The sequence below is a fragment of the Anarhichas minor genome, unplaced genomic scaffold (genome assembly GCF_050575085.1).
Source record: "Anarhichas minor isolate MPS153535 unplaced genomic scaffold, ASM5057508v1 ptg000073l, whole genome shotgun sequence".
Taxonomy (NCBI): Eukaryota; Metazoa; Chordata; class Actinopteri; order Perciformes; family Anarhichadidae; genus Anarhichas; species Anarhichas minor.
In genome coordinates this window covers 2451433-2479310 of record NW_027466519.1, presented here as the reverse complement: position 1 = coordinate 2479310, position 27878 = coordinate 2451433, and the positions used below count along the sequence as shown (strand labels likewise).

General features: G+C 38.4%; 2 protein-coding genes across 5 annotated transcripts; one reads left to right on the top strand and one right to left on the bottom strand.

Annotated features, from left to right (window-relative positions):
* On the top strand, positions 1-16081 carry katnal2 (katanin p60 subunit A-like 2). Its single transcript, XM_076079789.1, has 16 exons — positions 1-142; positions 631-701; positions 1171-1337; positions 1471-1507; positions 1744-1846; positions 1930-2028; positions 2517-2588; positions 2766-2843; positions 3265-3363; positions 4177-4240; positions 4415-4533; positions 4640-4731; positions 13340-13450; positions 13794-13956; positions 14126-14228; positions 14943-16081. Exons 1-16 carry the CDS (start codon positions 89-91, stop codon positions 15080-15082), a joined length of 1572 nt encoding a protein of 523 aa, XP_075935904.1. The 5' UTR covers positions 1-88; the 3' UTR covers positions 15083-16081.
* On the bottom strand, positions 15148-27878 carry hdhd2 (haloacid dehalogenase-like hydrolase domain containing 2). Of its 4 annotated transcripts, none has more exons than XM_076079792.1 (9): positions 27821-27878; positions 26254-26363; positions 25980-26082; positions 25718-25823; positions 24572-24656; positions 24305-24470; positions 24085-24135; positions 23610-23673; positions 15148-15980 (listed from the first exon to the last, which is right to left on the bottom strand). In XM_076079792.1, the coding sequence occupies exons 2-9, from the start codon at positions 26352-26354 to the stop codon at positions 15877-15879; spliced, it is 780 nt and encodes a 259-aa protein (XP_075935907.1). In that variant the 5' UTR covers positions 26355-26363; positions 27821-27878; the 3' UTR covers positions 15148-15876. The 4 variants fall into 4 exon arrangements, with proteins under 4 accessions (XP_075935907.1, XP_075935908.1, XP_075935905.1 ...); XM_076079793.1 differs by lacking the exon at positions 27821-27878 and adding an exon at positions 26514-27814; XM_076079790.1 differs by lacking the exon at positions 27821-27878 and having other exon boundaries at positions 26254-27814.

The window sequence follows — 27878 nt, the reverse complement described above, 5'->3', positions numbered from 1 at the left end:
CAAACACGTTGAAGCAGACTTCCTAAACTACTGAGGGACATCAGGGAACTGGAGCATAGAGCCACCCTCTCACTAAGCTTTCAGAGGCATGATGGAGCTTTCCTATCAATCAATAAAAGTCGCCCACCAAGCCCGGGAAGCGGTGAGTGAATACGGGGTTTTGTTTTTGTGTTTTCTAGCAGGATTTACGGACAACTGTTGGTAAGCTATTCACTTTTTAGCTAACTAGCAACTTTACTAGGAGAAGGGAATTTAACGTCAGCTATGCTTCTGGTCAAATCAACTGGCCTAGATAACAAGCGAAGTTAGCATATATCCAGGTCCAGGTCGATGTGTTTTACACACGTTATGCAGCAAACAACAGCTAAACTGTCACAATTAGCTAACCTTAACCTAACGTTACGCAACAAGCCGTTAAGCTAGCTCGTGAGCTAATTAGGCTAGCTAGGTTGGCGTCTGCAGGTTGCCTAGATACTTAGTCAGGTGGGTGTCATTTTTTGCAATTTGTCGCCCTCTACTGATATTTAGTTTTCTCTGACTTGTCCTGGGTGTTCGTATAGTGCAGCATTTGTGTGTTGTGTGTGTGTGCAGTTTGAAGTGCTGAGTGTGTTCTGTGTCGCTGTCCAACAGGATGAGCTGAGGACTGAGATGAGGAGGAAGAGTCTCCTCATCCTCATTTACCAACACCTGCTGGGGCAAGGGTCAGTATGCAGTTGTGTGCTGGAACCTCCAGATGTGCGGTGGCATGTTAAAACACATGTTTTTACATTTTTAGCATTTAGGTGGGGATCTTACACGCAGATTGGATTTGATTTCTGCATTGATTGATTGATTGATTGAGTAGGACAGGACGGCTGTCGATGAAACGTGAGATGTCTCAGATTTCAAATCCTGAACTTTGTATAAAGACTGTGCCAGTTTATACTTGGTCCATTGTAAAAAGCAGAAAGAAGGACATGCTGTATGTGTATGTGTGTGGGTGTGTGTCTATATAGAATGTGTTATTGGCCACATCGTATGCAATTCATCAACAAAACACATTCAAGCTAAATCATATTGGAATCCTCAGGCTCACAGTACAAGACAGCAGACATAGCTGACCTTGTGTCTTGTTACTTTTTGATCTGTCCAAGGTCCATGCGTGTGATATCTTGTGTGTCCATTCGCCAGCTACGTGTCTGCAGCCGTGGCCTTGGACCAGGAGACTAATGGAGGTGTGAGGAGGTTCGAGGTCTGTGATAACATCGATCTGGAGATGGTGCTGATGGACTACGAGAGTTATCACTACGTCAAGTTCCAGAAATATCCCAAACTTATCAGAAGAACAGCAGAACCAGGTATGTGACCTCCACTAAAACACTGAGCCGCACAGAGCTCATACCTCATGCTCCATGTGCTAAATTTGGAATAATTTGGATTTATTCATTACGTCTCAATTATAGTCAATGAATACTTTGTTTTTACGTCAAGGTGAAAACAGAAACGCAAGAAGTGGTGGAGTAAAGAAGTGAGTCTCTCCATCTCTCAGACTTGATAGTCATTCACTGTCCATACATGCTGATGATATAAACTAAACGAGTAAAATACACTACAGAAACATCATTGTAAGTATTGATTTGAAGAAGCATTAGACAGATTTTTCAGGAGTGTTAAATAAGGTGCGGTGTGCTAGGTAGAGCCATTATGGTCGATTCCATCTTCTTCCATTGATAAATGTCTTCCGTGTGTCTCTTTGTCCCGCAGGAGTCCCTGTTCAGCTGTGAAGCCTCTTCCCAAAATCAACAAGTGTCCGAGCCCACAGTCTGGACTTGGAGCCAAGAGGACAGCTGCCTGTTCACATACAAATGTACATTTAACACAGGACAACCAAAATCAGAATATTGAAATAACACGGTGGTTATTCTGACATCCTGATGACTGGGTTTCCAGGAGAACGTCTCTTCTGCTCCTCCAGAGTCGTCAGACTTTGGTCTCAACGTTTCCTCCATCAGAAACGGACCAGCTGGTGAGGCAGCCGTGAACAGAAAGGTACCGGGGAGTGTTTGTTGTTATTTACAGATGAAGGCGATCATTATTTTTTACAAAGACATATTTTATTTGTTTGTAATTTTACAGAAATGAGCTCCCAGATTTTCTAATAGGTTTTAATTGTTTGTGTTTTATATTAAAATGTGTCCTTGTGTATTGATATTGGAAATTCTGACTTAGTGTTTGTGTACAGTATGTTGTTATTTTTTTTTATTGAGTTCAGTCTTAAAACATGATAAAAACATTACTAACTAAACCACCTTAGAGTAGAAGACAATAGCAGACGATGCCGAGCCCCTAATGAATACAGCCATTTAACACAATTTAGCAGTTGCATTTTTTTCTCTTTATACAAAGTATAAACATAAACTGATAAATACAAACACATGCTTTCATAAAGAAATGAAAACTAAACCCCCACTTTCAGTTTGTTTTTATTATACCGTAGTTCGCCTAAGTGAGTACACATCTTGTGTTGGCTGTGTTAGGGCCAAATGATTGACGGCAAAGGTTCCATTCATGACGCAGTCAAAGGAGCTGGCAGTGACTCCGACCACATGGTAATTCTAGTCTGTTAAACATGCAAAAATATCATTTTTTCTTTCCATTTTAATTACATTTACACGACCTTAATTACATTACAAAAAAATCCACGATAACAATCAAATCAAACAATAGCAAAGCTACTAATAGAACTACACTACAACCAATAACAATGAGTTTATGATTTGTTGCAGGAACGGCTGCTAAAGCCTCTCAGTGGCTTTCCTGGAATGAGCGGTGAGATGAGAGAACTTGCTGCAATCATCAGCAGGGTACTACTACTACACACACACACACACTATATCGCAAACGCTGACAAACCAGAAACATATACGTGGAGAGGCTGATTTGATCTCAACCTTGTGGCGCATACTTGTAAAGATATGCTTTAAGTGATACTGAATATGCCCACTAGAGGGCACCGGAGAGCTTTGTTGTGAATGGATAGATGTGCTGTATTAATGAAGGCCCAGGTTCTATCTATTTCCCTTACCGGATGTTTCACTCTAAAGGATACCCATTTATACAAGTGTGTGTGTGTGTGTGTGTGTGTGTGTGTGTGTGTGTGTGTGTGTGTGTGTGTGTGTGTGTGTGTGTGTGTGTGTGTGTGTGTGTGTGTGTGTGTGGTTCAAGCTGATATCTTCCACATGCATCCCTCACCCTGTGTGTTTGTGTGTGTATTCACCCCTATAGGACATCTATTTGCACAGCCCCAACGTGCGGTGGGAGGACATCATCGGCCTGGAGGACGCCAAGCGATTAGTCAAAGAGGCCGTCGTCTATCCCATTAAGGTGCAGCCGCTGCCCGGGCATGCTGGTATTTCAGCACCGGTCGCCCAGCTTCGATTCTGAATACATCTCCTTTAAAGGGCTTTGAGAGGAGGAGGGCGGCGGGGTCAGGCCAGTCTGTTAGGCTGACATTAAATCTATATCTGGGCTGATATGGTAACACACACATACACAGATGGATAGATAGGCAGGGAAATCAGGAACACATATAATGGCATGTAGAATGTATAGACACAAACACTTTCATACAATTTTGCCGCTTCATATAGATATTGCAAATACAAATAAAACATATCTCACACACACACAGAACATACACGCTTCTATCATCATCACCTGGACCTCTCTCATGGATATGATGACAACAAATCAGGTTGTCTGCATCCTCTTGACATTTACAGACGGAGATGAGGACTGATGCGTCTGTCCTCTGTTCTGCCGGACTGTTTTATTGAATAACACCGCACCTGCACCTTCCCACAATCCCCAACTTCCATCTCTATTATTATTCATTCCCTAGAGCATAAAGGTCAGTTTGGTGATTTGACTCGGACTCTGTTTGCCACCTAGAATTCAGACTCATTTGTAGTATGTGGTATTTGCAGCACTGACTCAGCTATACATCAAGATAATCAGTTTTCTTTGCACACAGCTCAGCGTCTTATTGGCCAGCAGAAAATGGAAATTTATGTTTTCTTGCTGGAAGATTATGTTTGCAGCTGTAACATATTTTCATATCGAGTTATGTGATTTTTATTTTTATTTTTAAAGGTTTATCTGTGCTGTAGTTTTCATATTAGACTCCTCTCATTTCAGTACCCCCAGCTGTTTACAGGCATCCTGTCTCCGTGGAAAGGCTTGCTGCTTTATGGCCCCCCAGGTAAGACCTCCAGTGCCGTAAAACCTTCATCAGGTTTGCTGATGGAAAGACAAAACTGTTGTTTGTTTGCTGCTAATCAGTGGACCACATTAAATCATTTCCGGTCCCAAAAGTCCAACAATTTGGAATTCTTCCGCACATTCTTGTGACTGTCTGACTCACATACACACACAGGTACGGGTAAGACGCTGTTGGCCAAGGCCGTGGCTACAGAGTGTAAGACGACCTTCTTCAACATCTCCGCCTCCAGCATCGTCAGCAAGTGGAGAGGAGATTCTGAGAAACTGGTCCGGGTAGGTTCTTCTTCAACACACACAATAGGTAAAATGCAACAAATAAGAAAATACAACACGTTTTCAGGTTACATTTGGGTTATTGTGTGTATCCATATGTCTGCAGGTTCTGTTTGAGCTGGCCAGGTACTACGCCCCATCCACCATCTTCCTGGATGAGCTGGAGTCAGTGATGAGCCAGAGAGGAACCAACATGGGGTGAGCTAAACCACAAAGTGCGGTTAATGTTTTTTCCCCCGTCCTGAAGGTTAGGAGTTCACGCTTTGCAAAACACAATCATGTATGTCCACATGTCTCCTGTCACATTGTCCTTGAGTAAGACATTTAACTTACTGTGAGACGTCTGTCATTTCTGAACCCAGAAATGCTTTTTTAATTTTTTCACAAAGATTTTACATCAGACATTTGCTTTAAATTTTAATTAAATTATTATAGTTAATTTGTATTAACTATATATACCATTTTAGCCATAATAAAGGTCTGAATGCAGATGAGTATTTTTAGTCAAAACTACACTAAAATAGTTCTAAATCATCATGTATAATAAACAGAATTGATCATTATTATCCAAGCAAAAATAATTGAAATGATCACTTTTTGCCATAATTATGAAGCCCTTTAATAATTTAAGGATTACAATGGGCAGAACACCGTGCAAAGACTGACATGGTTGGTTCTGTAATTACAATCACTCATGTCACAATAAAGACTGATGTGGTGGTGAATATGAACCTGATATAACAGCAGACTGATGTGGTGGTGAATATGAACCTGATATAACAGCAGGCTGATGTGGTGGTGAATATGAACCTGATATAACAGCAGGCTGATGTGGTGAATATGAACCTAATATAACAGCAGACTGATGTGGTGGTGAATATGAACCTGATATAACAGCAGGCTGATGTGGTGGTGAATATGAACCTGATATAACAGCAGACTGATGTGGTGGTGAATATGAACCTGATATAACAGCAGACTGATGTGGTGGTGAATATGAACCTGATATAACAGCAGGCTGATGTGGTGAATATGAACCTAATATAACAGCAGACTGATGTGGTGGTGAATATGAACCTGATATAACAGCAGACTGATGTGGTGGTGAATATGAACCTGATATAACAGCAGACTGATGTGGTGGTGAATATGAACCTGATATAACAGCAGACTGATGTGGTGAATATGAACCTAATATAACAGCAGACTGATGTGGTGGTGAATATGAACCTGATATAACAGCAGGCTGATGTGGTGGTGAATATGAACCTGATATAACAGCAGACTGATGTGGTGGTGAATATGAACCTAATATAACAGCAGGCTGATGTGGTGGTGAATATGAACCTGATATAACAGCAGGCTGATGTGGTGGTGAATATGAACCTAATATAACAGCAGGCTGATGTGGTGAATATGAACCTAATATAACAGCAGGCTGATGTGGTGGTGAATATGAACCTGATATAACAGCAGGCTGATGTGGTGAATATGAACCTAATATAACAGCAGACTGATGTGGTGGTGAATATGAACCTGATATAACAGCAGACTGATGTGGTGGTGAATATGAACCTGATATAACAGCAGACTGATGTGGTGGTGAATATGAACCTGATATAACAGCAGACTGATGTGGTGGTGAATATGAACCTGATATAACAGCAGGCTGATGTGGTGAATATGAACCTGATATAACAGCAGGCTGATGTGGTGGTGAATATGAACCTGATATAACAGCAGACTGATGTGGTGGTGAATATGAACCTGATATAACAGCAGACTGATGTGGTGGTGAATATGAACCTGATATAACAGCAGGCTGATGTGGTGAATATGAACCTGATATAACAGCAGACTGATGTGGTGGTGAATATGAACCTGATATAACAGCAGACTGATGTGGTGGTGAATATGAACCTGATATAACAGCAGACTGATGTGGTGGTGAATATGAACCTGATATAACAGCAGACTGATGTGGTGGTGAATATGAACCTAATATAACAGCAGACTGATGTGGTGGTGAATATGAACCTGATATAACAGCAGGCTGATGTGGTGAATATGAACCTGATATAACAGCAGACTGATGTGGTGGTGAATATGAACCTGATATAACAGCAGGCTGATGTGGTGAATATGAACCTGATATAACAGCAGACTGATGTGGTGGTGAATATGAACCTGATATAACAGCAGACTGATGTGGTGGTGAATATGAACCTGATATAACAGCAGACTGATGTGGTGAATATGAACCTGATATAACAGCAGACTGATGTGGTGGTGAATATGAACCTGATATAACAGCAGACTGATGTGGTGGTGAATATGAACCTGATATAACAGCAGACTGATGTGGTGGTGAATATGAACCTGATATAACAGCAGACTGATGTGGTGGTGTATATGAACCTGATATAACAGCAGACTGATGTGGTGAATATGAACCTAATATAACAGCAGACTGATGTGGTGGTGAATATGAACCTGATATAACAGCAGGCTGATGTGGTGGTGAATATGAACCTGATATAACAGCAGACTGATGTGGTGGTGAATATGAACCTAATATAACAGCAGGCTGATGTGGTGAATATGAACCTAATATAACAGCAGGCTGATGTGGTGAATATGAACCTAATATAACAGCAGGCTGATGTGGTGAATATGAACCTAATATAACAGCAGACTGATGTGGTGGTGAATATGAACCTGATATAACAGCAGACTGATGTGGTGAATATGAACCTGATATAACAGCAGGCTGATGTGGTGAATATGAACCTAATATAACAGCAGGCTGATGTGGTGAATATGAACCTGATATAACAGCAGACTGATGTGGTGAATATGAACCTGATATAACAGCAGGCTGATGTGGTGAATATGAACCTAATATAACAGCAGGCTGATGTGGTGAATATGAACCTAATATAACAGCAGACTGATGTGGTGAATATGAACCTGATATAACAGCAGACTGATGTGGTGGTGAATATGAACCTGATATAACAGCAGACTGATGTGGTGGTGAATATGAACCTGATATAACAGCAGACTGATGTGGTGGTGAATATGAACCTGATATAACAGCAGACTGATGTGGTGGTGAATATGAACCTGATATAACAGCAGACTGATGTGGTGGTGAATATGAACCTGATATAACAGCAGGCTGATGTGGTGGTGAATATGAACCTGATATAACAGCAGGCTGATGTGGTGGTGAATATGAACCTGATATAACAGCAGGCTGATGTGGTGGTGAATATGAACCTGATATAACAGCAGACTGATGTGGTGGTGAATATGAACCTGATATAACAGCAGACTGATATGGTGGTGAATATGAACCTGATATAACAGCAGGCTGATGTGGTGAATATGAACCTAATATAACAGCAGACTGATGTGGTGGTGAATATGAACCTGATATAACAGCAGGCTGATGTGGTGAATATGAACCTAATATAACAGCAGGCTGATGTGGTGAATATGAACCTGATATAACAGCAGACTGATGTGGTGAATATGAACCTAATATAACAGCAGACTGATGTGGTGGTGAATATGAACCTGATATACCAGCAGGCTGATGTGGTGGTGAATATGAACCTGATATAACAGCAGGCTGATGTGGTGGTGAATATGAACCTGATATAACAGCAGGCTGATGTGGTGAATATGAACCTGATATAACAGCAGACTGATGTGGTGGTGAATATGAACCTGATATAACAGCAGGCTGATGTGGTGAATATGAACCTAATATAACAGCAGACTGATGTGGTGGTGAATATGAACCTGATATAACAGCAGGCTGATGTGGTGAATATGAACCTGATATAACAGCAGACTGATGTGGTGAATATGAACCTAATATAACAGCAGACTGATGTGGTGGTGAATATGAACCTGATATAACAGCAGGCTGATGTGGTGAATATGAACCTGATATAACAGCAGGCTGATGTGGTGGTGAATATGAACCTGATATAACAGCAGGCTGATGTGGTGGTGAATATGAACCTGATATAACAGCAGACTGATGTGGTGGTGAATATGAACCTGATATAACAGCAGACTGATGTGGTGGTGAATATGAACCTGATATAACAGCAGACTGATGTGGTGGTGAATATGAACCTGATATAACAGCAGGCTGATGTGGTGAATATGAACCTAATATAACAGCAGACTGATGTGGTGGTGAATATGAACCTGATATAACAGCAGGCTGATGTGGTGGTGAATATGAACCTGATATAACAGCAGGCTGATGTGGTGAATATGAACCTAATATAACAGCAGACTGATGTGGTGGTGAATATGAACCTGATATAACAGCAGGCTGATGTGGTGAATATGAACCTGATATAACAGCAGGCTGATGTGGTGGTGAATATGAACCTGATATAACAGCAGGCTGATGTGGTGGTGAATATGAACCTGATATAACAGCAGACTGATGTGGTGGTGAATATGAACCTGATATAACAGCAGACTGATGTGGTGGTGAATATGAACCTGATATAACAGCAGACTGATGTGGTGGTGAATATGAACCTGATATAACAGCAGGCTGATGTGGTGAATATGAACCTAATATAACAGACTGATGTGGTGGTGAATATGAACCTGATATAACAGCAGGCTGATGTGGTGGTGAATATGAACCTGATATAACAGCAGGCTGATGTGGTGGTGAATATGAACCTGATATAACAGCAGACTGATGTGGTGGTGAATATGAACCTGATATAACAGCAGACTGATGTGGTGGTGAATATGAACCTGATATAACAGCAGACTGATGTGGTGGTGAATATGAACCTGATATACCAGCAGACTGATGTGGTGGTGAATATGAACCTAATATAACAGCAGGCTGATGTGGTGAATATGAACCTAATATAACAGCAGGCTGATGTGGTGGTGAATATGAACCTAATATAACAGCAGGCTGATGTGGTGAATATGAACCTAATATAACAGCAGACTGATGTGGTGGTGAATATGAACCTGATATAACAGCAGGCTGATGTGGTGAATATGAACCTAATATAACAGCAGACTGATGTGGTGGTGAATATGAACCTGATATAACAGCAGGCTGATGTGGTGGTGAATATGAACCTAATATAACAGCAGGCTGATGTGGTGGTGAATATGAACCTGATATAACAGCAGGCTGATGTGGTGAATATGAACCTGATATAACAGCAGGCTGATGTGGTGAATATGAACCTAATATAACAGCAGACTGATGTGGTGGTGAATATGAACCTGATATAACAGCAGGCTGATGTGGTGGTGAATATGAACCTGATATAACAGCAGGCTGATGTGGTGGTGAATATGAACCTGATATAACAGCAGGCTGATGTGGTGGTGAATATGAACCTGATATAACAGCAGGCTGATGTGGTGAATATGAACCTAATATAACAGCAGACTGATGTGGTGGTGAATATGAACCTGATATAACAGCAGGCTGATGTGGTGGTGAATATGAACCTGATATAACAGCAGGCTGATGTGGTGAATATGAACCTAATATAACAGCAGACTGATGTGGTGGTGAATATGAACCTGATATAACAGCAGGCTGATGTGGTGGTGAATATGAACCTGATATAACAGCAGGCTGATGTGGTGAATATGAACCTAATATAACAGCAGACTGATGTGGTGGTGAATATGAACCTGATATAACAGCAGGCTGATGTGGTGGTGAATATGAACCTGATATAACAGCAGGCTGATGTGGTGGTGAATATGAACCTGATATAACAGCAGGCTGATGTGGTGGTGAATATGAACCTCATATAACAGCAGGCTGATGTGGTGGTGAATATGAACCTGATATAACAGCAGGCTGATGTGGTGGTGAATATGAACCTGATATAACAGCAGGCTGATGTGGTGAATATGAACCTGATATAACAGCAGGCTGATGTGGTGAATATGAACCTAATATAACAGCAGACTGATGTGGTGGTGAATATGAACCTGATATAACAGCAGGCTGATGTGGTGGTGAATATGAACCTGATATAACAGCAGGCTGATGTGGTGGTGAATATGAACCTGATATAACAGCAGGCTGATGTGGTGGTGAATATGAACCTAATATAACAGCAGACTGATGTGGTGGTGAATATGAACCTGATATAACAGCAGGCTGATGTGGTGAATATGAACCTGATATAACAGCAGACTGATGTGGTGGTGAATATGAACCTGATATAACAGCAGGCTGATGTGGTGAATATGAACCTAATATAACAGCAGACTGATGTGGTGGTGAATATGAACCTGATATAACAGCAGGCTGATGTGGTGGTGAATATGAACCTGATATAACAGCAGGCTGATGTGGTGAATATGAACCTGATATAACAGCAGGCTGATGTGGTGGTGAATATGAACCTGATATAACAGCAGGCTGATGTGGTGGTGAATATGAACCTGATATAACAGCAGGCTGATGTGGTGGTGAATATGAACCTGATATAACAGCAGACTGATGTGGTGGTGAATATGAACCTGATATAACAGCAGGCTGATGTGGTGGTGAATATGAACCTGATATAACAGCAGACTGATGTGGTGGTGAATATGAACCTGATATAACAGCAGACTGATGTGGTGGTGAATATGAACCTGATATAACAGCAGACTGATGTGGTGGTGAATATGAACCTGATATAACAGCAGGCTGATGTGGTGAATATGAACCTAATATAACAGCAGACTGATGTGGTGGTGAATATGAACCTGATATAACAGCAGGCTGATGTGGTGGTGAATATGAACCTGATATAACAGCAGGCTGATGTGGTGGTGAATATGAACCTGATATAACAGCAGGCTGATGTGGTGGTGAATATGAACCTGATATAACAGCATGCTGATGTGGTGGTGAATATGAACCTGATATAACAGCAGGCTGATGTGGTGAATATGAACCTAATATAACAGCAGACTGATGTGGTGGTGAATATGAACCTGATATAACAGCAGGCTGATGTGGTGGTGAATATGAACCTGATATAACAGCAGGCTGATGTGGTGGTGAATATGAACCTGATATAACAGCAGGCTGATGTGGTGGTGAATATGAACCTAATATAACAGCAGACTGATGTGGTGAATATGAACCTGATATAACAGCAGACTGATGTGGTGGTGAATATGAACCTAATATAACAGCAGGCTGATGTGGTGAATATGAACCTAATATAACAGCAGACTGATGTGGTGGTGAATATGAACCTGATATAACAGCAGGCTGATGTGGTGAATATGAACCTAATATAACAGCAGGCTGATGTGGTGAATATGAACCTGATATAACAGCAGGCTGATGTGGTGGTGAATATGAACCTGATATAACAGCAGACTGATGTGGTGGTGAATATGAACCTGATATAACAGCAGACTGATGTGGTGGTGAATATGAACCTGATATAACAGCAGGCTGATGTGGTGGTGAATATGAACCTGATATAACAGCAGACTGATGTGGTGAATATGAACCTGATATAACAGCAGGCTGATGTGGTGAATATGAACCTAATATAACAGCAGACTGATGTGGTGGTGAATATGAACCTGATATAACAGCAGACTGATGTGGTGGTGAATATGAACCTGATATAACAGCAGACTGATGTGGTGGTGAATATGAACCTGATATAACAGCAGGCTGATGTGGTGGTGAATATGAACCTGATATAACAGCAGGCTGATGTGGTGAATATGAACCTAATATAACAGCAGACTGATGTGGTGGTGAATATGAACCTGATATAACAGCAGGCTGATGTGGTGGTGAATATGAACCTGATATAACAGCAGGCTGATGTGGTGGTGAATATGAACCTGATATAACAGCAGACTGATGTGGTGGTGAATATGAACCTAATATAACAGCAGACTGATGTGGTGGTGAATATGAACCTGATATAACAGCAGACTGATGTGGTGGTGAATATGAACCTGATATAACAGCAGGCTGATGTGGTGGTGAATATGAACCTGATATAACAGCAGACTGATGTGGTGGTGAATATGAACCTGATATAACAGCAGACTGATGTGGTGGTGAATATGAACCTGATATAACAGCAGACTGATGTGGTGGTGAATATGAACCTAATATAACAGCAGACTGATGTGGTGGTGAATATGAACCTAATATAACAGCAGGCTGATGTGGTGAATATGAACCTGATATAACAGCAGGCTGATGTGGTGGTGAATATGAACCTGATATAACAGCAGGCTGATGTGGTGGTGAATATGAACCTGATATAACAGCAGGCTGATGTGGTGGTGAATATGAACCTGATATAACAGCAGACTGATGTGGTGGTGAATATGAACCTGATATAACAGCAGGCTGATGTGGTGGTGAATATGAACCTGATATAACAGCAGACTGATGTGGTGGTGAATATGAACCTAATATAACAGCAGACTGATGTGGTGGTGAATATGAACCTGATATAACAGCAGGCTGATGTGGTGGTGAATATGAACCTGATATAACAGCAGACTGATGTGGTGGTGAATATGAACCTAATATAACAGCAGACTGATGTGGTGGTGAATATGAACCTGATATAACAGCAGGCTGATGAATATGAACCTGATATAACAGCAGACTGATGTGGTGGTGAATATGAACCTGATATAACAGCAGGCTGATGTGGTGAATATGAACCTAATATAACAGCAGGCTGATGTGGTGAATATGAACCTAATATAACAGCAGACTGATGTGTGTTTTCAGAGGAGAGCATGAGGGAAGTCGCAGGATGAAGACTGAGCTGCTGGTTCAGATGGACGGACTGGCGAAATCCGAGGACCTTGTGTTTGTACTGGCTGTCTCCAACATGCCTTGGTAATACTCCAACATAAACACACGCATGTACAAACCTCAATGGCTATCAGTATTATATCTCTAACAATGATACCAACAACAAATCAGTGTGTTTGTGAAGAACGGCGGACACGCATGTACAATCATTATTTTGCTTTATAACTCTATTTCTCTTGCTCAACTCAGTTCTCGTTGGGTTGAGATTATTTCCTAAAATAATATCATATTTCGCCGTCTTTGTTAACCTGATTTAAAAAAAGAATACATAAGGAAACAAGTTGAACAAAAAGGATATTTGGACTAAAAGTAAACGAGAAATAAACTGCCGTCTACAGTTCTCCAACTGTTCTCACTCTCCTCTCAGGGAACTGGACCATGCCATGCTGAGGAGGTTAGAGAAGAGGATTTTAGTAAGTCTTCCCTCCCTGTCAGCTCGCCAAGCCATGATCTCTCATTGGCTGCCTCCTCTCAGCTCCACAGGAGGGGTGGAGCTACGGACTGAGCTGGACTATGAAACTCTGGCGAAGGTGTGTTACAGGAAGACTCGTTAAGACAATTTAAAGTGTTGAAATCATTTATTCGTCTGTTTTGTTGCCTGGAAAAAAATGACTTATTGTGTTGCGTGTCATTAATGTCTGCTGCCACTGAGGAGAGAATAAAGAATATCTGCCTGCTTTTTGTGTGCGTGTGTTGCAGGAGATGGAGGGTTACTCTGGTTCTGATCTCAGACTGGTGTGCAAGGAGGCCGCCATGAGACCAGTACGCAAGATCTTTGATGCTCTGGAGTCACATAAGGACGGTAGGACAACACACACACACTGTGTGACACTATGAGGTGTCAAATGATACAGCCAACTAACGCACAGTACATTCACTGTGTACTTGCTACGGCTAGAGTAAGTGTATATGTGTACTTTGGCAAGCTGTAACAAACGCCTCATCAACACAGTGCACCTCAGGTGCTAAAGATATGTGGGCGTGTGTGTAGGTACGCCTCTGCGTTGTAGGTGAAACGCATGTTATATTTGATATTTTACAGCAAACACCAGCAGTGGGGCAGCATAGCATCCTATTCATTTTGTTATAAAAGCGCCAAATTTTGTACTTTTATGGCTTAATGTGTTTAGAATAAATCTGGGTATTGGGCCATTACAGAATGGCATACTGATAACCACGGCAGCATTTCCAGTAGGCATTTTACTTCATTGTGAACTTTATTTTACTCGAGAGATGAAATTGACTGGAAAGTCTTTCTTTGTCTGAGAAAAATGAGGTAACGCCCTCCATGGTTTTACTGAAATGTGATTGGGTAAACATGATGGCAGCCATGAGTTTCCTTAATATTAGTTCTAGATTAGGTGTCTTGGTGTGTAGGCGTGAAGGCATTTGCTGCAGCACACCAAAAGTAAAGTAGTCTTGGCTCTACGACGCAAGATGGACCCCTACAACAGCCATGATCTCTGTCAAGTGTCCCTTATATACACTGCAGCTTGATTTACATTATCCTTCACAGGAGACTGTGACATGCCCGCCATTCAGCTGGAAACTGTGACAACAGCTGACTTCCTGGACGTCATCGCACACACCAAACCCTCGGCCAGGAACCTGATGGACAGATACACAGCCTGGGAGAGAGAGTACGAGTCTGTCTGACACACGGGGCATTTTTGAAAAAAGACTTTATACCAACGCTACAGCATATCTGACAGGACCAACTGTTGTTAGTGGGAGTCAGGGTAAGAGTGTGCTCTTTATTAGGGCTTTTCTAAATTACTTATTTTAAGCTCACACACATTACATAAAACAAAAACTATAATTTAATGAACTCAGTATGTCCCCATGATATAACTTCGGGTGGAATCAGTCAATTAAAAATCTTCCCACCCCTCAAATTTTGTAGCCAATGTTTTTACTTCTTGAATTAAGAGAGATTTAGAGAATTTATTGCATTTTTGTCTATCTGTTGACATGAGTGAAGGAAAAAAAGTAAAAGTAAAATACCCAAAAAACAAGAAGCTTTAAACTTTGATATTCTGAGCCAGTGCTACTAATTTGTATGCAATCTGTGCCAGTGCTTGTATTTTATGTACAATGATCATATATGTAATAAACAGTAACAGCTGAATATCTTTTTATTCAAACACGTATTTATTTATAATGACAACAGATGGTGGGTACTTCTAAAATGCATGCTTTACATTTACTTTTTAGCATTCCAAAAATCATACACGATGCTGGATATCTTTCTATTCAAACTTGTATTCATACATAATGACAAAACATTTGTTATTGTTGCAAATGATGGTTGGTAATTCTTATATGCATGCTTTACTTTAACACTCTGGACTTGAAAAAGTAGTTCTCCACCCTGAAATAGACATTTCTGTGTAAATGTTTATTTTTGATCTGGAAGAAGAAACTGTAGAGCTCTGTTGTTACGTCTAAGCTTATAGCAGGTTCTTCAGGATGTGTTCAACAGCTTCTGGGAAACTGTCACATGTCAGGTGGGGAGAAGGGTTGATTTTTTTCTCATCTCCTTCTCTGTATTTACCTGACAGGGGAAAAGGTGAAATGCCATCAATAAAACTAACCAACAGTATTAATAATACAGTTTTTTTTTTTTTAAGTGTAACAGGTTGATTAAGCAACAAAAAAATGACCTGAAACTGTTTATTTGTCAAGAGGTTGTATTCTGAAGTCAGAAACAAAGTCTGTTGAAAAAAAATCATAATATAGCATGTTGAAAAACGAATCACAAAAATTCATAGTATAGCATGTCGAAAAAAAGTCAAGATATCTTTTCAGAGACCTGGCTCTACTGTGGCATCGTGGATTAAGGAGCACTTTACAGGCAGACCGCAGGAGGATGCAGGACGCCGGTGGGACAAGAGGAGGCAGACTCTGTTCACAGCAATGATGCTTGGTGCTCAAAGTTGATGGATAATGTTTCCCTGGTGTATAACTTTTGATGTAAGATATCAGCCATATTGGCCGGAAAATTGTTTTGTTTCTGCTGTTCACATTCCTTGTGATGCCAATTCATTCAGGAATGTACAACTGTTTGTCAAGTTTTTACTCTGGCAGCGAATGGACTACAACTGCATTTTGTCGCAAAGACAATAAATATCCTTGTCTCGTTGAATGTTTAAAAAAAAGTCATAACAAGTCAGAAAAGTTATAGTATAGCATGTGGAAAAAAGTCAGAAAAGTCATAGTATAGCATGTGGAAAAAAGTCAGAAAAGTTATAGTATAGCATGTCGAAAAAAGTCAGAAAAGTTATAGTATAGCATGTGGAAAAATGTCAGAAAAGTTATAGTATAGCATGTCGAAAAAAGTCTTAGTATAGCATGTTGAAAAAAGTCAGAAAAGTTATAGTATAGCATGTCGAAAAAAGTCATAGCAAGTCAGAAAAGTCATAGTATAGCATGTCGAAAAAAGTCATAGCAAGTCAGAAAAGTCATAGTATAGCATGTGGAAAAAAGTCAGAAAAGTTATAGTATAGCATGTCGAAAAAAGTCATAGTATAGCATGTCGAAAAAAGTCTTAGTATAGCATGTGGAAAAAAGTCAGAAAAGTTATAGTATAGCATGTCGAAAAAAGTCATAGTATAGCATGTCGAAAAAAGTCATAGTATAGCATGTCGAAAAAAGTCAGAAAAGTTATAGTATAGCATGTCGAAAAAAGTCATAGTATAGCATGTCAGAAAAGTCATAGTATAGCATGTGGAAAAAAGTCAGAAAAGTTATAGTATAGCATGTCGAAAAAAGTCTTAGTATAGCATGTGGAAAAAAGTCTTAGTATAGCATGTGGAAAAAAGTCAGAAAAGTTATAGTATAGCATGTGGAAAAAAGTCAGAAAAGTTATAGTATAGCATGTCGAAAAAAGTCAGAAAAGTTATAGTATAGCATGTCGAAAAAAGTCATAGCAAGTCAGAAAAGTCATAGTATAGCATGTCGAAAAAAGTCAGAAAAGTTATAGTATAGCATGTGGAAAAAAGTCAGAAAAGTTATAGTATAGCATGTCGAAAAAAGTCATAGTATAGCATGTCGAAAAAAGTCAGAAAAGTTATAGTATAGCATGTCGAAAAAAGTCATAGCAAGTCAGAAAAGTCATAGTATAGCATGTCGAAAAAAGTCAGAAAAGTTATAGTATAGCATGTCGAAAAAAGTCATAGCAAGTCAGAAAAGTCATAGTATAGCATGTCGAAAAAAGTCATAGTATAGCATGTCGAAAAAAGTCATAGCAAGTCAGAAAAGTCATAGTATAGCATGTGGAAAAAAGTCAGAAAAGTTATAGTATAGCATGTCGAAAAAAGTCATAGTATAGCATGTCGAAAAAAGTCTTAGTATAGCATGTGGAAAAAAGTCAGAAAAGTTATAGTATAGCATGTCGAAAAAAGTCATAGTATAGCATGTCGAAAAAAGTCATAGCAAGTCAGAAAAGTCATAGTATAGCATGTCGAAAAAAGTCAGAAAAGTCATAGTATAGCATGTGGAAAAAAGTCAGAAAAGTTATAGTATAGCATGTCGAAAAAAGTCATAGTATAGCATGTCGAAAAAAGTCTTAGTATAGCATGTGGAAAAAAGTCTTAGTATAGCATGTGGAAAAAAGTCAGAAAAGTTATAGTATAGCATGTGGAAAAAAGTCAGAAAAGTTATAGTATAGCATGTCGAAAAAAGTCATAGTATAGCATGTCGAAAAAAGTCAGAAAAGTTATAGTATAGCATGTCGAAAAAAGTCATAGTATAGCATGTCGAAAAAAGTCAGAAAAGTTATAGTATAGCATGTCGAAAAAAGTCATAGCAAGTCAGAAAAGTCATAGTATAGCATGTCGAAAAAAGTCAGGAAAGTTATAGTATAGCATGTCGAAAAAAGTCACAGTATAGCATGTCGAAAAAAGTCAGAAAAGTCATAGTATAGCATGTGGAAAAAAGTCAGAAAAGTTATAGTATAGCATGTCGAAAAAAGTCATAGTATAGCATGTCGAAAAAAGTCAGAAAAGTTATAGTATAGGATGTCGAAAAAAGTCATAGTATAGCATGTCGAAAAAAGTCATAGCAAGTCAGAAAAGTCATAGTATAGCATGTCGAAAAAAGTCAGAAAAGTTATAGTATAGCATGTCGAAAAAAGTCATAGTATAGCATGTCGAAAAAAGTCAGAAAAGTCATAGTATAGCATGTGGAAAAAAGTCAGAAAAGTTATAGTATAGCATGTCGAAAAAAGTTATAGCAAGTCAGAAAAGTCATAGTATAGCATGTCGAAAAAAGTCAGAAAAGTTATAGTATAGCATGTCGAAAAAAGTCATAGCAAGTCAGAAAAGTCATAGTATAGCATGTCGAAAAAAGTCATAGTATAGCATGTCGAAAAAAGTCATAGCAAGTCAGAAAAGTCATAGTATAGCATGTCGAAAAAAGTCAGAAAAGTTATAGTATAGCATGTCGAAAAAAGTCATAGTATAGCATGTCGAAAAAAGTCAGAAAAGTCATAGTATAGCATGTGGAAAAAAGTCAGAAAAGTTATAGTATAGCATGTCGAAAAAAGTCATAGTATAGCATGTCGAAAAAAGTCTTAGTATAGCATGTGGAAAAAAGTCAGAAAAGTTATAGTATAGCATGTCGAAAAAAGTCTTAGTATAGCATGTGGAAAAAAGTCAGAAAAGTTATAGTATAGCATGTCGAAAAAAGTCATAGTATAGCATGTCGAAAAAAGTCAGAAAAGTCATAGTATAGCATGTGGAAAAAAGTCAGAAAAGTTATAGTATAGCATGTCGAAAAAAGTTATAGTATAGCATGTCGAAAAAAGTCTTAGTATAGCATGTGGAAAAAAGTCAGAAAAGTTATAGTATAGCATGTCGAAAAAAGTCTTAGTATAGCATGTGGAAAAAAGTCAGAAAAGTTATAGTATAGCATGTCGAAAAAAGTCATAGTATAGCATGTCGAAAAAAGTCATAGCAAGTCAGAAAAGTCATAGTATAGCATGTCGAAAAAAGTCAGAAAAGTTATAGTATAGCATGTCGAAAAAAGTCATAGCAAGTCAGAAAAGTCATAGTATAGCATGTCGAAAAAAGTCAGAAAATTTATAGTATAGCATGTCGAAAAAAGTCATAGTATAGCATGTCGAAAAAAGTCAGAAAAGTCATAGTATAGCATGTGGAAAAAAGTCAGAAAAGTTATAGTATAGCATGTCGAAAAAAGTTATAGCAAGTCAGAAAAGTCATAGTATAGCATGTCGAAAAAAGTCAGAAAAGTTATAGTATAGCATGTCGAAAAAAGTCATAGTATAGCATGTCGAAAAAAGTCATAGCAAGTCAGAAAAGTCATAGTATAGCATGTCGAAAAAAGTCAGAAAAGTTATAGTATAGCATGTCGAAAAAAGTCATAGTATAGCATGTCGAAAAAAGTCAGAAAAGTCATAGTATAGCATGTGGAAAAAAGTCAGAAAAGTTATAGTATAGCATGTCGAAAAAAGTCTTAGTATAGCATGTGGAAAAAAGTCAGAAAAGTTATAGTATAGCATGTCGAAAAAAGTCAGAAAAGTTATAGTATAGCATGTCGAAAAAAGTCATAGTATAGCATGTCGAAAAAAGTTATAGCAAGTCAGAAAAGTCATAGTATAGCATGTCGAAAAAAGTCAGAAAAGTTATAGTATAGCATGTCGAAAAAAGTCATAGTATAGCATGTCGAAAAAAGTCAGAAAAGTCATAGTATAGCATGTGGAAAAAAGTCAGAAAAGTTATAGTATAGCATGTCGAAAAAAGTCTTAGTATAGCATGTGGAAAAAAGTCAGAAAAGTTATAGTATAGCATGTCGAAAAAAGTCATAGTATAGCATGTCGAAAAAAGTCAGAAAAGTTATAGTATAGCATGTCGAAAAAAGTCATAGTATAGCATGTCGAAAAAAGTCATAGCAAGTCAGAAAAGTCATAGTATAGCATGTCGAAAAAAGTCAGAAAAGTTATAGTATAGCATGTCGAAAAAAGTCATAGTATAGCATGTCGAAAAAAGTCAGAAAAGTCATAGTATAGCATGTGGAAAAAAGTCAGAAAAGTTATAGTATAGCATGTCGAAAAAAGTCATAGCAAGTCAGAAAAGTCATAGTATAGCATGTCGAAAAAAGTCAGAAAAATTATAGTATAGCATGTCGAAAAAAGTCTTAGTATAGCATGTCGAAAAAAGTCTTAGTATAGCATGTGGAAAAAAGTCAGAAAAGTTATAGTATAGCATGTCGAAAAAAGTCTTAGTATAGCATGTGGAAAAAAGTCAGAAAAGTTATAGTATAGCATGTGGAAAAAAGTCAGAAAAGTTATAGTATAGCATGTCGAAAAAAGTCATAGTATAGCATGTCGAAAAAAGTCTTATTATAGCATGTCGAAAAAAAGTCAGAAAAGTCATAGTATAGCATGTGGGAAAAAGTCACAAAAGTTATAGTATAGCATGTCGAAAAAAGTCTTATTATAGCATGTCGAAAAAAAGTCAGAAAAGTCATAGTATAGCATGTGGGAAAAAGTCAGAAAAGTTATAGTATAGCATGTCGAAAAAAGTCATAGCAAGTCAGAAAAGTCATAGTATAGCATGTCGAAAAAAGTCAGAAAAGTTATAGTATAGCATGTCGAAAAAAGTCATAGTATAGCATGTCGAAAAAAGTCAGAAAAGTCATAGTATAGCATGTGGAAAAAAGTCAGAAAAGTTATAGTATAGCATGTCGAAAAAAGTCATAGCAAGTCAGAAAAGTCATAGTATAGCATGTCGAAAAAAGTCAGAAAAATTATAGTATAGCATGTCGAAAAAAGTCTTAGTATAGCATGTCGAAAAAAGTCTTAGTATAGCATGTGGAAAAAAGTCAGAAAAGTTATAGTATAGCATGTCGAAAAAAGTCTTAGTATAGCATGTGGAAAAAAGTCAGAAAAGTTATAGTATAGCATGTGGAAAAAAGTCAGAAAAGTTATAGTATAGCATGTCGAAAAAAGTCATAGTATAGCATGTCGAAAAAAGTCTTATTATAGCATGTCGAAAAAAAGTCAGAAAAGTCATAGTATAGCATGTGGGAAAAAGTCACAAAAGTTATAGTATAGCATGTCGAAAAAAGTCTTATTATAGCATGTCGAAAAAAAGTCAGAAAAGTCATAGTATAGCATGTGGGAAAAAGTCACAAAAGTTATAGTATAGCATGTCGAAAAAAGTCTTAGTATAGCATGTGGAAAAAAGTCAGAAAAGTTATAGTATAGCATGTGGAAAAAAGTCAGAAAAGTTATAGTATAGCATGTCGAAAAAAGTCATAGTATAGCATGTCGAAAAAAGTCATAGCAAGTCAGAAAAGTCATAGTATAGCATGTCGAAAAAAGTCAGAAAAGTTATAGTATAGCATGTCGAAAAAAGTCAGAAAAGTTATAGTATAGCATGTCGAAAAAAGTCATAGCAAGTCAGAAAAGTCATAGTATAGCATGTCGAAAAAAGTCAGAAAAGTTATAGTATAGCATGTCGAAAAAAGTCATAGCAAGTCAGAAAAGTCATAGTATAGCATGTCGAAAAAAGTCAGAAAAGTTATAGTATAGCATGTCGAAAAAAGTCAAAGTATAGCATGTCGAAAAAAGTCAGAAAAGTCATAGTATAGCATGTGGAAAAAAGTCATAGTATAGCATGTCGAAAAAAGTCATAGTATAGCATGTCGAAAAAAGTCATAGTATAGCATGTGGAAAAAAGTCAGAAAAGTTATAGTATAGCATGTCGAAAAAAGTCTTAGTATAGCATGTGGAAAAAAGTCAGAAAAGTTATAGTATAGCATGTCGAAAAAAGTCATAGTATAGCATGTCGAAAAAAGTCATAGCAAGTCAGAAAAGTCATAGTATAGCATGTCGAAAAAAGTCAGAAAAGTTATAGTATAGCATGTCGAAAAAAGTCATAGTATAGCATGTCGAAAAAAGTCTTATTATAGCATGTCGAAAAAAAGTCAGAAAAGTCATAGTATAGCATGTGGGAAAAAGTCACAAAAGTTATAGTATAGCATGTCGAAAAAAGTCTTATTATAGCATGTCGAAAAAAAGTCAGAAAAGTCATAGTATAGCATGTGGGAAAAAGTCACAAAAGTTATAGTATAGCATGTCGAAAAAAGTCTTAGTATAGCATGTGGAAAAAAGTCAGAAAAGTTATAGTATAGCATGTCGAAAAAAGTCATAGTATAGCAAGTCGAAAAAAGTCATAGTATAGCATGTCGAAAAAAGTCATAGTATAGCATGTCGAAAAAAGTCATAGCAAGTCAGAAAAGTCATAGTATAGCATGTCGAAAAAAAGTCAGAAAAGTTATAGTATAGTATGTCGAAAAAAGTCATAGTATAGCATGTGGAAAAAAGTCATAGTATACCTTGTCGAAAAAAGTTATAGCAAGTCAGAAAAGTCATAGTATAGCATGTCGAAAAAAGTCATAGTATAGCATGTGGAAAAAAGTCTTAGTATAGCATGTCGAAAAAAGTCATAGTATAGCATGTCGAAAAAAGTCATAGTATACCATGTCAAAGAAAAGTCAAGATATATTTTCAGAGACCTGGCTCTACTGTGGCATCGTGGATTAAGGAGCACTTTACAGGCAGACCGCAGGAGGATGCAGGACGCCGGTGGGACAAGAGGAGGCAGACTCTGCTCACAGCAATGATGCTTGGTGCTCAAAGTTGATGGATAATGTTTCCCTGGTGTATAATTTTTGATGTTAAGATATCAGCCATATTGGCCAGAAAATTGTTTCTGCTGTTCGCATTCCTTGTGGAAAAAAGTCATAGCATAGTATGTCGGGAAAAAGTCAGAAAAGTCATCGGAAAAAGTCAGAAGAAAGTGATAGCATAGCATGTTGAGGAAAAAGTCAGAAGAAAGTGATAGCATAGCATGTTGAGAAAAAAGTCAGAGTTTAGCATGTTGAAAGAAGTCAGGAAAAAGTCATAGTAAGCATGTCGAAAAAAAAAAAACATAATAGTCTGTTGAAAAACGTATTAATATAGTATGTAAAAAAAAGAAGCTATATAACAGTCACAGCTTAGTATGTTGAAATAAATTCACAAAATATTCATAGTACAGTCGATAAAGTCGTCAAAGTATAGGAAGTCCAACAAAGTCATAAAAAGTCTGTATTGTATGACAGAATAAGTGAAACTAATGGAGGGAAGAGAATAAACTTTAAGGACGTTTTTTCTTACCGGTTCTGACCAGAATTCCCAACATTCCTGCATTCTGAGCCCCGCCCACATCATCTCTGGCATCCTATGATAAAAACAGCGAAAGGACACCAACCACCGTGAACCCACTTTAATTAAAGTGTGCATGTTACTTCACTCGTGTTCCCAGGCTGCTGTGGAAATAGTTATAAGTTGTTTACAACAGAAATACCCAAAAGTTTTATTATATTTGGGGTGGAAGTTACAAAAGCAAGATGTTTTCTAAAGGCCTATTCATATTGTTATCAAATAGTAAAAAATTGAGGTATGTTTGAAAAATCATATGATATTACAAAATAAATTTACATTTTAAGTGACAGGTCGCTCACACTCTCCGTGCCCTTGTGTATAGAAATGAGCCACTCCAGCCTTTACAAGTCTCTCCACTAAATGTTGAACATTCAAATTGAACTTAATTAATTTGCTGTTAATGAATCACAGTTGACAATATACTTACATCGCCTATCATGACAGCCTCATTGGGGCTACAACCCAAATCAGACAGAGCCTGTTTAAAGGTAAGAACCAAAAGAAGATAGGTCTCATTTAGAGTTTAATAATGTTTTCATAACCATGACATCAATTCAGACAATACCAGAAAAAACTATTTGTGATAAATGCAAACGCTTTTTTTTCTTTTTTTAACTTGGAACCCCGTAAAAATATAAATTTCTAACCTGAGTGAAAAAAGCCTTTTCTGGCTTTCCCACCACAGTAGCTTTACAGTCCGCCGCGTACTCAAGTCCCGTCACAAAGGGCCCGGGGCCAAGGGCCAAACCATCCTTACGTTTGTAGTACCGAGCTTTATGGATGGCAATGAGAGGAGCCCCATCCAGAATCATTCTGGGGAGAAATATACACGGTTAACATACTTTGACCTTAAGTAACCTGCCAGCAAACCTCTCAATAACTTGAAGCATGTGTTTAATGAACAAGTTGACCACCTGAAAGCCTCGTTGAGTGTTTGGTAGTTGAAGTGATCTGGAGCGAGCCCGATGACGACAGCGTTTGGCTCGGAGGTTTCAATGCCTGGAGATGGAAAGACATACATACAGTAGGATTAGTAAATCAGTATTCACCTTGATATGATCATTTCATTTAGCAAGTGATTTACTAAGTTTGGGTTTTCTGGTGTTCGACACAATATGAGCTTTCGTATTTTTTGACAACTAAACAGTTGTCAGTTAAATTTAATGAAATTACATATAGATTGTTCAGTGATGCAAATAAAAATAATAACTTCAGAGGTCAAGATCAGCTACAACAGCAGGTTTGTGACTCTTAAAACAATCTGATGGGTTTAGGCAACATCAACAAACCCTCTTAAAAAAAAAAAGGTGGTCAAGATAAAAACCAAGGCGGGTTTTGTAGTTGCTGAAAAAAAGACAGATTGGAATGGAAATACATGTTTTTTTGATTAACAGCAGCAATATGCAGAGTGCCAATAATGATGAACAATAAGAATAATTGTAGGAGCCAAATGCAGAATATGAGGAATTGTATCTTTGTTGCCCCGTTAGATATTGAGTGTATTAACTTATTTGTGCTTTGGGTTTAATAAATGGGTTTTACAATTATATTTCATTATGGAAATCCAACATGGAGCCTTGCCTGGGGCTAAAACCCATTGTTTCCCCATGTTTCCCCTTGTTACCACTCCTATATTAAGGCAGGTAGCCAGAGCTCCGGTGGGCCTAAGGGAGAGCGGTAACATAGAGTTTTTGAACGCATTTAACTGTCAGCTGATCAGCTTATTTTTACAGAACTCTTTTATTGTTTATAGTTGTAGCAACCTATTGGGGCTGTTGTCAAATGTTATGTTGTTTATCTTTTAAACCTGTCGGATCTCTGTTTACTTTCTTTGAACTGCAACCCTGAGCGTGTATAACTGCATACGTCATACCTGAAGTCTCGAGGCAAGTTCGGTTCATAGAATATCCTCCACATGAACTAAAGAGGGACTTTTCATTCTGGTTGTTGAAACAAAGTTTCAAAAGAAAGAAAAATGGAGAATAAACATCGAAAAAAAAAGCTCCAACTGAAACATGTTTTCTCTTTCACACACAAGTGCAAACTAACAGCTTTCGTACCAGCGAAGTCTTCCAGTGCACTGTCCTCCACCAGCAGCAGCGGCCTGTGTTGTTTCTGCTCTAACAAACTCCTCGCAGCACTCAGTGAAGTGAAGATCTCCTTCTCCTGGAGTCAGGAACCAAAGCATCACTCCAGAGGTCATAAACAGCAAAATAATCACTTCAAGTGCTGATCTTTAATGAATCACCTTTATGAATCAAACTTTAACATCACAGCAAACACATCTGCACTAAATCAAATACACGGCTTTGGATGTTTCACCTGGAGGTCGAAGTTGAGACGATGTAGTCGTTCCAGTAAGTGCCTCTTACTTTCCTTTGTTGTGTTGGTCACAAACTTCACAGCTACGGACGCCTGCCGTAACCTGACAGCACCGAAAACACAAAAGCAAACATCTTATAATAACAAATTGAATTATGCAACCATCCTAGAATAGTGGTTTCCTTCAAAAGACTGGCAGCAACATTGTTCATTTCTATTTCATTGGTGCAGACTCTAGATCCTCCACTTCCCTGGTGTGGGAGCGCTTTCCTACCGTTTCAGGGCGTCCTGCGCTCCAGGCACTGCTGCGTCTTCTACATGTAGAGTTCCACTCAGGTCGATGAGCACCGCCTTCAGAGCCCGTCTGCCCGTCATGTTGGAGACCTGCACAGGAGGACATGGTGAACTTCTGACACTCTTGAAAACAAATGTGCACTGGCAACCCATAACGTTTCCAGATTTCGCTACATTCTTTATAGAAATCCACTCATATGACAAGATTCATCTGGTTAGTGTAGTTTTACTTTCACTTACTTTGAATGAACATAAAACAGAAAAGAACCTGCAGCCACCGATACACTGTTAGATAAGAGCTGCTTGGAGTGCAGCCTCCGATCAGGATTTTCTAAACTGCTAAATATGACCACGGTCCACTGTAAATGGAGCTTGACTCAGTTTAAAAAAAGCTTATTCTTTCATAATAATGTATTATTTTAGAGCTTATACATTAATCATAATTCACATAGGTAGAGGCAGACTTAGTCAGATTACTGCGTTGTTCAAACACTATATTGGCCAAAATGAGAGGATTATTGACCAGTTTGTCCCCAGAATTGATGGCTTCCTGCCTCGACTACAGATTTCAGGATTGTGTTTTTACCGCTATTTTACTGTGTGATCCCCTATTATTTAGACATGCTTGGATTTCTGTCATGTAGTTATCAATGTGAGGATACAATTAATGCTCTTATTACCCAACCAGAACAGCTTAAACACACACACACACACACACGGATCTATTATTTAGCTCTACTAAAAACAGGAAACCGTGCTGTGAGGAATGTGCCAGGCTGAGAATAAGCTTATTTTTCTGCGTGTGTGTGTGTGTGTGTGTGTGCGTGTGGCAGGAACGTAAAGGGAAATTGGGGCTGTAACTTAACAAGCTTCACAATTCTCAACCTCTGGTGTGTCTGTAAGTATTGAGTCTTTATATGACTTTAGCCTGAATGAACACAGAAGTGTGAATAAACGTTGTTCAAATACACACAACCTCATTTTCAATTGGAGATCACAAAGTTCCTAAATACATCAGGTGTATTAATGACCTTGTGCTTTTTCCCCTACTACCACAAGTCAATGTCTGCTGTGAAAAAGATAAGCAGAACTTAACCCAGTGTAAGCACTGTGCAGCTCCTGTAGCGTCAGGGAAGTGTTGGAATAAGCAGATGCAGAACATGATGTATGTTGTAAAGATAAAGGGTTGTTGGTGGTGTTTAAGGGGTTAGCTCACATTGAAGTAGGCAAGCTTTACAACACAGCATCATAATCATCCCATTATTACTATATAGCTTATTCATCGTCTAAATTTGTCTAAAAATGTTATTGATAAAACAGCTGCAGGACAAACAGTCTTCATCGTCAACATCACTGTTAAACCTGCATTTACGGTAAAAGAAAAGCTAAAGTTGCATTCATTTAGCCGGCAACGTTCACTTGTTTCAGTTCCGCACACTGAGCAACTTCGTTGCTGATACAAAATGTTGCAGTTTTGGTTGCACAAAAGGCACAATAACTGAATACAGTTCACGATGTTTAGAAAGTCGGCAAACTACACAGCTAACCTTCAGCAACTGCGGCTCCTACTTCCTGTTGACGATTTCTTCTTCGCTGGTGTGAAAG

Excerpts from the sequence above, each read along its gene's own strand:
- katnal2 (XM_076079789.1), top strand. The coding sequence starts at position 89 with ATGATGGAGCTTTCCTATCAATCAATAAAAGTCGCCCACCAAGCCCGG. Across the intron at positions 13,451-13,793 it reads GCTGTCTCCAACATGCCTTG|GGAACTGGACCATGCCATGC; the intron begins GTAATACTCCAA and ends CTCTCCTCTCAG. Across the intron at positions 13,957-14,125 it reads ACTATGAAACTCTGGCGAAG|GAGATGGAGGGTTACTCTGG; the intron begins GTGTGTTACAGG and ends CGTGTGTTGCAG.
- hdhd2 (XM_076079790.1), bottom strand. The coding sequence starts at position 26,426 with ATGGGTTGCCAGTGCACATTTGTTTTCAAGAGTGTCAGAAGTTCACCA. Across the intron at positions 26,083-26,253 it reads GCGCAGGACGCCCTGAAACG|GTTACGGCAGGCGTCCGTAG; the intron begins GTAGGAAAGCGC and ends CGGTGCTGTCAG. Across the intron at positions 25,824-25,979 it reads GTCTCAACTTCGACCTCCAG|GAGAAGGAGATCTTCACTTC; the intron begins GTGAAACATCCA and ends TCCTGACTCCAG.